General features: G+C 41.8%; 2 protein-coding genes across 2 annotated transcripts; one reads left to right on the top strand and one right to left on the bottom strand.

Moving 5' to 3' along the window:
* Positions 1-966: 966 nt before the first annotated feature.
* SARC_01493 (hypothetical protein) lies at positions 967-4990 on the top strand (the record flags this gene model as incomplete). The annotated part of the gene is made up of 6 exons (XM_014304788.1): positions 967-1007; positions 1383-1520; positions 2011-2137; positions 2994-3035; positions 3783-3912; positions 4567-4990. 6 exons carry the CDS (start codon positions 967-969, stop codon positions 4797-4799), a joined length of 711 nt encoding a protein of 236 aa, XP_014160263.1. The 3' UTR covers positions 4800-4990.
* A 674-nt stretch (positions 4991-5664) lies between these two features.
* SARC_01492 (hypothetical protein) lies at positions 5665-7398 on the bottom strand. Its single transcript, XM_014304787.1, has one exon. It carries the CDS (start codon positions 7302-7304, stop codon positions 6642-6644), a length of 663 nt encoding a protein of 220 aa, XP_014160262.1. The 5' UTR covers positions 7305-7398; the 3' UTR covers positions 5665-6641.
* Between the last annotated feature and the right edge of the window lie 4580 nt (positions 7399-11978).

Here is an 11978-nt window from a genome sequence, read left to right as displayed (position 1 = left end):
TTGGGCTGTATGTTTAATTGGTGCATTTGAAAATGACAAGAAACTGTTTAAGATTCTTCAATACCGCATCTAATAGGATAACATTTCTTGTCCTTCGAATAAGTTCTATCTCCCTTTTAATTTGTTCGTAGTGCATCTTCGCACTCTCATTGATGGCTATCTGGCTCTTCTTCTCGACGCTTTTGATCGACACAGACCTACGAATGCCGAGCGTTTTGTACAGCCGAGAACTACGATATACTTGCACTTCGCAAGATTCTAGGTCGAGAGTATGTGCCAACGTGGGCTGTGTAGTGTGTGTCTAGCTCAACGTGCACTCGTTGTTAAGTGCTTCATTCGTAACAGTTCTCCAAGCGCTTGCACGCAGCGTGTATCGCTTTGTTGTACGGCAGTTGTAGGTCGATAGTGTGTACCAAGGAGTACGGTATAGCGTGATATGGGCTGAATCCATATTTTTGTGGCTCGCATATTTGATTTTCGTATTCTTAAGCATCGTAATAGTGATATGTTATGCTACGTGTGATCAAATATACGGATTTTAGGCCTCGCACAGAGCACTCGCACCGGTGTACTAAAGCGCACACACCAGTACACACGCATCGAGATCAACAGGACTGTGCACAATATCTTCATTTATACATCTCACAATGTGCTGCTTGTGTTTAATTTAGACTATTGTTGATTGTCCGTATATTCATCTGGAACAGTAGCGCCGGCCATATCGTTTCCCCTCCCTATATTTTTTATTGAGATGTATATGTAGCTTATCTTTTTTTGGGGGGGGGGGATCGCATGCCGGAAATTCGCCTGGCAAACTATTCTCATCGTTCAGAACTCATTATCCACGTACATAGCCATTGAGTCACCTTTTCAGTATTCTCTCGCATGTGTTGCTATCTGAATTCGTTCTTTGCACTTATTTCAGGTACACAATTGAGCCCTTACCTGCAGAGATCGATCCCAAGAATGCGCTGTGCGTGTCCCTACCTCGCAGTGGCTGTGAAAAGGTGCGTGCTGATGGCGTAGCTCAAACACAAAAGTTCAAATACATTTTAGTTTGTGCGAATTATTCGTTATCTCTACAGCAGCCTTGATGAGGTACGGTCTGGCAATACTGTATGTATTTCTATGTTTGTATGTCTATGTTTGTATTTACACTTCAAGATGGTTTGCCATCATTGCCCGCGTGTGAGAAACGTATGTCTGATAGGTTTGTTGTGGGTGTTAGAACAATTCATAGTCAAATTTAAGTACATCCAACTCCCTGCAATCCTGACCCAGCCATAACCATACACTCCATTACACTCTGATACTTCTCGCCTTCAGATTGACGAGGATGACATAGAACTGGCTTGGAGAGCGCGTGTGTTTCTTTTTCGAAGGGGCAGTACGGTCACCTTTAACGTCAACCCAGCCGAGTTGGAGCGCATACAGATTCTTCGTTCCCGTGCACAGACGCTTCCGCTGGCAGTGGCAACGGAGGAGTTTGTGCCGTACGGCTATGCTAACCGTAAGACAAAGTGAGTCTATTGCGTTTAAGTGGTTCTGTATCTTCTTGGTAGAAATTACGAATGCACACTTCCATCAGGTTGATGCGGAGCGTGGTTGATTTTGGTACACCGGATGCGTATTTGTGGTGTCTTATAGCTGAATTTGATCCGTCATTGTTCAGTTGATGAGACTTATATAATCGATTAGCTCTCAGGACTCTGTTCGTGTAGTCGACTTCGTGCGTCTTCACATGACCATGAGTAGCAGGCTGTTAGTGTTGGAGAGATGTGAACTGATCCACGAGTGCATTTATTCCAGTGGTGTATGTGCGTGTGCGAACCAAAATGGTCAGGAAACGCACAGTCGCATATTATATTTCACGTACTAGTTTAGGAATAAAGGGCATATAGACCTGTTAATGACCCGTTACATCTGGATTATATCTCATCTTATTGCTAGCTACACCATGCTCTATGTAGTCATTCCTGATAATCCGTGTTTCTTTCGGTCCTATTGCAGACTTAAGGGATCAGATGTCCTTTTCGACGAGAACTTGGACTTCGCAACCCATCTTCAAGAACAATATGCCATAGCTGATGCCCTCGCTCTTAGTGTGAAACTCGATGTCTGGGAAGATCAACAAGATGTAAGTTCAAACAGACCGTGTGCAATAATCGGTGAATAGATGTACTGCTGTAAAACTATGTAGATATTCAAGCTACCAAACCATACATTACACTCCGGTTAGGTTTCTTGTGTCGTCACAGATCTACCATTCAGTAACATCCTGAGTTGTATGCGATATCAATTTATTGTCTCCTTTACGTGTTCTTGATACACATAGTTTTAGTGTCCTTTACATGTTCTTGTGTTCTCGTTCCACAACTATGTATCAGTGATGCACTGTACGTACATGCCTGGAAAGTGAATGTCTTTCCACTAAAAATATAGTTCACGTGTGTAACATTGACTACATATACATCTGTGGATCAAAAGGCGTATGAAGCGAACATATTTAATTTGTAGCCATCGTTGTGATTGTTCAGGTACATTATGAATATATGTGCGCGTTTATGACATAACATATGCTTATAGAGTCAGGTGCCTCTGTTGGATTTCTCTGTTATGTTCATGTACCGCCACAATTGCATGGGTGCCTGTGTGAAATACATACATACACACATCAGTTATGTTAATCAGAGCTATATGCAGACATTTGTATGTCACTTAGAGCCTCGTCAGTTTGGACATTCTCTGAAGTTCTTCTCGCACGTACAGCTTTCCCTGGCACTGAATATCTCTGGAACTGCGGTGTCGAGTACTTGCTTAGCTATACTCCTGATCCACACTTGTGCAATTTCAAGAACCAATAACGCATCACTTTACTGTATCCTTCGTATTCACCCATCGACCCAGTCTTGCACATTTGCGCATGAATCCCTACATTCCAAACCCCTGAACCCTGACACCTTAAACCTGGACCCCATCCCTAACGTTCTCAGGAGTACATGGAGAATATGCGCTCAATCTCCCGTGCTATGAAGGTATGTCAGCAAGATGTGCGCGTAATCGGCACTGTTTTCACATGCATACTTGTACACAAACGTATATCTATGTTTGTTTATCTACACAGCCATTTATGTAGAAATTAATACATTTGAGTATGTTTATGTGTATTTACAAGTATTTATATATACAAGTATGGATGAATTGATGCGTGTATGTATGTAAACACGTGGACATGCCAAGTACAGGGTTTCGAGCACAACTTTCATCGTATAATATTGTTTTTTAATAAGTACGACCATCCATACATATACTATAGTTGTTCAGACTAACCTCATCTCCACACCCAGATTCACACCTGCTTTTGACATCGTCTTTACAAGTACTTTTCGTTCTATCTCTCAATTAGCCATATGAATGCCCATTCGTGGCTGCCATGTTTGCATACAGCACATCGTATCTGGGTCATGACTGACCCTCTGTGTCTATTTGAATGATAGAATTTTACGTGTCGTCTGGTCTGATACGAATATGAAATATAGTGTTAGAGCTGTGGTGTATGTTGATTCCTGACTAGAGTATGTATGCCAAACAAGTTAGTTGTATGTCCCTGCCCGGTTTACGTGACTGTATCAGCTTCTTAGTATCCCAACACCCATACAATTAGATCGTCCACGCACTCTCTATAACTCGATAGGCTCCTATATAGCCAAGGCACAGATCTCTGCATCTGCCCCTTATGCAGCCTCAAATAACATCACCACACTTCGGTATACGAATCACAGCTTGGCAAAGGATTGATTGTGGGAATGAAACAGATGCTACGCACGACGGGCGAGCTACAGTCCCTTCGTCACGACATCAATTTAAGTTCGAGTTTGAGAACGCCAGCCGATGTCTATTGGGATCGTCCAGGTGTGTGAGATACGCAGAATTTGTTATCTCTACCTATACGTGGATGCCATTATGTGACTGTATACACGCCTGTGTTTATGTATGCATATGTTTTTGTGTATTGTAAGGTTGTGGGATGCAGACAATTTACTACCTATACTTACTTTTATGTGCCTATATGTGACTGTAAAAACACGTGTGTATGGATGCATGTGTTTTTGTGCAATGCAAGGTGTGTTGGATATTCATGGTAAGGTGTGTGCGATACGGATAATCTACTACCTATCTATTCCTATACTCATGTGACTATTTTTCACTGTATACACACTTGTGTTTATGAATGTATCTGTTATAGTTCATGGTAAGATGTGTTTTCTACCTATATCTATACTTACGTGTGCCTATATGTCACTCTATACACACGTGTGTGAATGAATGTATATGTTATCGTTCATGGTAAGGTGTGTGAGGTACGGATAATTTACTACTTATACCTTTACTCTTTTGTGTATGGATGTATATGTATGTTATTGTGCGTTGTATGGTGTGTGGGATTCAGACTACCTATACCTATACTTATGAATGATAAAGCATTCTTTTGTGCATTGTGAGGTGTGTGGGAAACAGAGCCGTTGTATCCTCTGATACATTTAAACATCACACACACCCGCGCAGAAATGGAGCTGCTTTATCTGCGCATGCGGTCTCAATTGGACATCCACGACCGCACGAGCGTGCTCAATGAGAAGCTAACATACAGCAACGAGTTAGCGGAGATCCTACGCGGATACGTGGCGCAGAAGCACGCGCTGCACACGGAACTGGCTATAATAGGGCTGATTATGGTGGAGGTTGTGTTCGAGGCCTTCCATTGGGTGGATAGGTTTGGCTACTTGCCGGGGGCGTGACAGGACGTGTAAGGATGGAGGGATACCGATGATAATTATTAGCAACGCGGAAGATAGGGAATAAATGAATGTAGATGCCAGCGGAAGTCCCTCGCGCATAGTAAACTCATAGTCAGCTGCCCTGAAATACAATCGAGGTCGATTCCAGACCTAAATCGGGGATAGAACTTTAAGTTTTATGAATCAGACAGGAGACTTCTAATTCGGGTGCTTTTGATCCTGATTATTGCTTCGCAGTGACCAGCGGTGATGAATTTTGACCGAGTTTTGAAGTGACTCTCGCCATTGCAGCTATGACTATAACCCGTCGAGGGGAACCCATGTGGTGAATAAAAGAGCGCCTAGAAAGGCGAGGAAACAGATATTTCTGACATATGCCAACACAAGATGTGTCCTTCTACTCTTCAGCTGGGAGGGTACTTACATGGTTGTTGTGAGCAATAAGTCTGCATCAAGCCGTGCAGAACGTAATGAATGAGGTATCAAAATGAGACACATCGGTACATCTATATCTGAGGATCACAATGAGCATATGTACGGGATTTACGGACCAAAGCTATCATGCATGGCCTCTGCACTCAAGGTTTCGCTTATTCTGATCATGTAGGAAGTTGTTGGGCAAAATAGTCTTGCTCCTTCTGTTATCTGGTGACACGTGATGAACTCTCATAATAACACTTGCTTACGCGCATATACTCGCAACCGGCGTGTGTACAAAACTTGAAAAAATTGCCTCAGATTTTTCAAATCTAATCTGGACGTATGACAATCCAGCATTTTTGTTAAAGTGAACTTCTAGTGAATTTACATGCGTGCGTTCATAACTTTATATATAAGTGTGTTCTGTTCTACAAGTATGGGACACCTCCAGTGTGAGAATATATACAACTCGTTTCTAAAAATGATATACATGCATTTGTGCAGTCTAAATTGAACAGTAACTTGGGATGAAGCAGCGTTTATGGACCACTTGCACGTGTACAGACAGGCCATGTGCAAGTCGAACACTTTATTACCGCTTTGAATCGGTTATATGGTATTGGAATGTCGGATTCTTCTATTTTGTTCATCTCCCCTTGCGCCCCTGGAGTCGAGCTGCTTCGTCGGATATGTTGATGTCGTACTGTCTGTGTACACATGAACGTCAATACGGCACACATCATGCGCGTATGTACAAGCTGCGCATCACACCGCATCTATCTCAGTTCTACAGCCATGTTCCTGGCCTACGGATATCGTACGTACGCGCCTTTGTGCTTATTTACTCTGCTGTGCTGAGTTGGGCGTATGAGAGGTATTTGTTAGGCACTATCTGCACTTGTCGTCGCCAAAAGAGTGACACCTTCGTCGCTTGATATCAGTTACATACCGCACATATCGCCACATCAATCTCAAAACTACTCTGTAAATGACATCATCGTGCCTACATTTTTGTTGTTATATCCAGTGATTGTCCATATAGTGCACCACTATATGCGCAACTATTATAGTCTTATAGTGGTTATGGGTAGCGTACGTGACATACAATGTCAATAGGTACGTGATTAACATACCAACGTCTGACATATTTCAGTTGAGTATACACCGGCACCAACTACGCAGCCAGTATGTTCTGGGATATGCAAAGTCACTTCGTACTTCAGTTGAAGTATCTGTACCTCTATAGCATTCCATGGCGAGTTGAATAGTTGTATATGCTCAGAGCATCATTCGACTTACGGTATATGTATGTCAATACAGAACAAGACACGCATACACAATATATATATATATATATATATATATATATGTATTTATGTATATATATATATATATAAATTACTGTGCTATAAGACTAAAACGTCACGTGGTCAATAGCCCCACGTACAGTATGACATTACTTGCATTCCCTATCAGGTGCATCGTGCAATGCCATTTCGTATCGTTGTCATGATCTCCTCGGAAATGATGGTACCTTGCGCGACCATAGCACAGCATACCTACCGCAACCGTTGCCATATACAAGTGCTGATACGCAGCCACAGACATGGCTTTGTAGATGTGTGTCCACAAGGTAGCTTGTACAGTGACGATGTCGATTGTACGCCGAAAGCCCACACAGGGGTACCTCCAGTAGTTCACAGAGGTTAACCACACAAACAGACACATAATCCCCAGAGTCACGTGGCCCAATATGAGTGCTGCAGCGCCACTAACGAGCGAACAGTGTGATGTGTTAAAACATCGCGTGTAAAATTGCTCAGGCATGATAGTCTCCTTCACATTCCAGGCAAGATGCCTTCTCATAATCGGTGTGTCGATGTACTTATTCATATCGTGTATGATGGTGTTGAGACTCAGCCGACGTGGTGGCTCATAATCGCTTTTTTCCTGCATGCGCGTACGTTTTAGTGGTTGCGGTGAATGCAATCTGGCTCGTTCATGTTCGCCTTTTCTGAGAAAAGTATGTGAACATGAGCCTTGCGATCGAATGTGGCTGTGTGCCTGTGTCTGGGTGTGTGTCATGCCTGCTGATAGCTTCTTTGTGTTCAGGCAATACAAGTCTATCCGGCAACACCACCTGGCTGGTTGTTCATTCACTTGCTACACAGTATTACACTTTCGTTATATGTATGGTCAAGCTGATTTGGATACTGTCTATATTAAAATAAACTGTCAAGGAAGATAAAAATCATCTCACCAATCACACAGTCTCTGAGACTATGTGAGTGAACAGCCTGTGATCGATCAGTGAATCAGCGATCAGTGGATCACTGATGAACACTATTCTATTTTTCAGAGAACACTCCGAACAGACTTTCCTTTGACAACGAATTTTTTTCTATATCAAAATAACTTCTTTGTCACAGGTAGCCGTAGTAGGATATGTATGTGGAATTGGGGATATTGTGGAATATACTCTTTTTAGGTCTCTTCGTATGGTACCATCCCCACCGTGGATCGTGATTCGTGAACAAGGCATACACTGACCTCTCTGGGGTATTCACAGGGAGGAAAGCACTTTTAGAACACTTGTACTTGAGCAAACCATTGAATCCCATTGGTCATATATATATACCATCTGTCTAAATTCATCGGAAAACAGAGGCGGTATTCGATACGATTGGGTGTTATTTGACGTTTCCGTTAGGCAAAATTTAGGTCCACTGGCCACAGCGGCACAGCGACACAGGCCGCACAGCGCATACGTACATACATGAGCGCACAACAGCCCTCAGTCCTGACTCCTGAGGGCTGGCTGCTGAGGCTGAGGCCTGAGAGCCTCTAGAGAGAGGATACTGAGCTCCTGAGCCTCTGTCCTCTGAGCCCTGAGGCGCTGAGCCCTGGGGCTCTGAGCCCTCAGCCCTCAGCGGCAGTCTACACTCCCTACAGCCCCCCAGTCCACGGCTCCACGGAGTCCACGCCCCAACAAGTGAGGCCACAGGCCTGAGGGCTGAGGGCTGAGGCCCCACAGAACCGGCTAGTATTTTAAAAGCGGCCGCAAGTGGTATACAATTCTAAAAAGCCTAAAAAAGGCCACGACCTCAAAAAGCTATAACACACGTTATGCATTCTCTAAAATTAGTAAAATAGGTTCGAGAGTTCGATAGGAATGCCCAGTGTACTGCCACAAGCGTCGATACTTCAAATACTTTTTCTATCTACATAGCGAGTAGTCAGCGACACAACATCTTGATTTTTAAAATATCATTATTAATATCGGACCGCACACGCTGTTTTTAAAATATTTACGATCGAGCACGCGAGCTACGACCGAGCACATCAGGTGAGCGAATGGCTTGTATACATTTTGACCTACCCGGGAGAAGAGCGGGACAACTTTCCTGAGTAGAAATATCACAATCTATGCCTTCTTTTCCATTATTGCCAAGATGTTGGTAAGTGCACAGCACCGTAGAGAAGTACCTGGAAATACAGCTTGGGATTCAGCAAGCAATGATACTATTTACAGTTACAACTATTTACTTTATGGTGAATATGTAGTATTTAGTGAATGCACAAGAATAGCCGACAACAAACATGAAAATAAGCATCAGTTTAGCACGATCCAAGATGGGAGCAGCTTAAAACTTTTCGCGTTTTGACAGAAATAAGTTGTAGCAACGATTTTAAAGCTAAAATATATCGTACTACACATCGGTTGCTATTGACGCCAATTCTGCAAGAACGTTCGATCACGATCACATTTTTAATTAGACAAACATAGCTAAAATGTGCTTCAGGTCGACAGGGAAACTGATGCATTCTGAAGTAGAGCACACTACACTCGTGAGTACTACCAAACCTTGTTTTAATTTCTTCATCGCAACCTTGTGTCTTGAATATTGTGATATCTTTCCTTGGATGAAGTATTCTGTTATACTTGAATGCAGGTAGCGACAAGATATGATTTATCAACTACGTAGTAGTTTATAGGATGAATTGTCAATATAATATACAAATGACAGACACTGAAATACAAATTGCGGGAAGCACGCATTGTTACTGGGCAGAATTAGTGGAAAAGTGCACTAAAAGTTGCCACCTTACTAGCTGTAGTCCGCAATCACTCCGGTAGATATCAGATAAAGTCCGCTGATAATCCTTAGCATGACCTTATGAAAGCTATTGGTGAAGATAAGCCTGTGTTTATGCCCATATATAATTTCAGTAAAGACTTAGAAAAAAAAACTCTTTCGTTATTGGGAAATTTCAAGGCGGCTCGAAATTTCATATTTATACCCGTTAGAACCTTCGTAGAACCCAAGGTCAAACCTTAAATAGCGTTCAAATGTGATCCTAGCGATTTTTGCAAAGAGAAAGAAAATAAACAATTTTTATTTATAATCTTAGTAGATTTTAGAATACAACAGTTCGCATCTGTATGCTGGGCAATAATATAATCACCTCGCAGTACCTACATCAGCAATATGATAGGCGCACAACATCTACCCGAACATATAAATGTATGCGCCCCCGCCCACAACCCCCCCCAGCAGAGTGATATCTTTCATGCTTGGCTATCTCTGTAGATTCTATTGTATTTATATTTATCTCAAATACTATCATTTGTCACATATTTAGCCATTCCTGGTGGCGTCATGTATATATGTTGGTGCCGACGAAAATTATGCAGGGATTGCAATTTGTAGGTAAATAGAACATAAATATTTACTGCAGATAGATGTAAATATTCAAAATCAGCACAGTCCGCAGTTCTCTCCAGCCGTTTGAAATTGCATCCAGGATGGTAGGCGATGGCTTTTTTTTTTTAGGATTTGCGACATGAAATACGTCACCTTATTTCCTCTTCAAATTTGTGTATACAAGTTTTTATTAACAATTTGTATGAACTAATATTGCGTTTTACATACTTTAAAACATGTTAATTTTTTTTTAGAATATAGAGTTTTGTTGTTTACCATTTCCTAGTGATCCAAATACACTTGAAATATTGGATCTGAAGATTCTTTTCACACTCAGAAATGTCTGACTATTTGTTGACTTTCCTTAGGGCCGCCTTTGGAATCCCCGGGCGAGGAGTAAACATTCTGCACACCCCGCGTCGTCAGACCCCTCAAAGAGTCTTGCAGACTCTCATCAACAACCAGCAACACCGCGTAGTTTTTTATTTGGTGAAAACGAAGGGAACCCGTTAAACCTGTAAAAGTATGGCCAACCTAAGGGGTTACCTACAGTAAACTCGCTCCCGGTCTCCCAATTGCCAACTCCCAAACAGTCCCAACTGAGTCCCAACTCCAAGAGAGATACAGAAACTGATCACCACTTCAACAGAAGGCCCATAATATTTATTTTCCCCCAATTCTTCATATAATAAAAATAATTAATTTAAAAAAAAAAACAATTCACATAGCCTTCTGAAAAGGCTACGAAATTCATCATGATAAAATAAATACGCCGAGGCGCGTTGTCACTTCGAGTCTTCGAGTCTTCGAACTTTTGTGAAGACATTTGAAATTATTTTGTATTTATTTTTAAATTTTTGTAAGAACCCACCTCGAACCGGCGGGTACAGCAATAGCCGAGAGCCTCTGCCTCTGCGGCTCTGCCTGATCCACTCAGTGATAGACTTACGTGTGTGACCGAGGCCAGGTCACCACTCATTGAACGCAAACCGGTCTCGACATTATACTATGGAAGTAAATACATAAAAATATGTATTTATAAAAAGATGTATCGTGGAATCTCTGGTTTAACGCTTGTTTTTAACAATAGATGCTGGTTGTTGTCGTGGCAGCCGTTGGATACAGATATATTCATCGATCCCATATCTCCACCAACAACTTGATATACTATATTTATTGTTGTGAGATGCTCGAGTGCGAAAAGGGTTGTTAACTTGATGGAGCTCTATAGGCCAACATTTGAGATATCGACAGGGGAGGCTTCAGGTTCCAACATCCACGAAGCTTCTCTTATGGTTGACCGATTTAAACTTTTGCGAAGCCTATATTACAGCCAAATAACACACATATAGTATCTATGATATATTAGAAAATCCTCTCTGATATACAGAGCGTGATGCTACAATCGGACTCAAACACATAGCTCCCAACAGCGGGTTGTTGCAACATGTCAGGCAACGAAAGCAGAGACCATATGGAGTCATATGCAACGGTATGTGTTTAAGTTGGTTGGTTGGCAAATTGTTCAATAGAGGTGCTATATAGTATGCCTCTCAATAACGCATAGGCGTGAAGGGGTCCACGATTTGCACATCCACGATTTGCACTAGAATTGGATCTTATTGCGCAGCATAGGTTAGAGTATCAATATGTTTGTTGTCCGAATACTAAACTGAATTTACGTGAGATTTCTGCACATCTAAGCATACCTAGGAATGCTAGTTAACTCTTGTATTTTTTAGCACCTGTGATCAACTATTGATTTTAGGGTTTGCGTCGGGTACCAAAAGCTCACAGTTCTGTGCCTGTTTGCTTTTATATCTTATGTATACAATATATTTTAAGTTTTTTTACATACAGGCCAACATAAGCCCAACAAGGTGTTTCAGCGTACTGTTTCTCCTGCAAGTGCTCATGATATATATATATATATATATATATATTATATATATACATATATATACATATATATATATATTTATACACACACACACACACACACACACACACACACACACACACACACACTACACACACACACACACACACACAC

This window comes from Sphaeroforma arctica, assembly GCF_001186125.1.
Source record: "Sphaeroforma arctica JP610 unplaced genomic scaffold supercont1.59, whole genome shotgun sequence".
Taxonomy (NCBI): Eukaryota; class Ichthyosporea; order Ichthyophonida; genus Sphaeroforma; species Sphaeroforma arctica.
The sequence above is the reverse complement of the archived record's forward strand: the minus strand, read 5'-3'. Positions and strand labels throughout refer to the sequence as shown.

Bases quoted from the DNA above. Each gene is read 5' to 3' on its own strand.
- SARC_01492 (XM_014304787.1), bottom strand. From the start codon at position 7,304: ATGACACACACCCAGACACAGGCACACAGCCACATTCGATCGCAAGGC.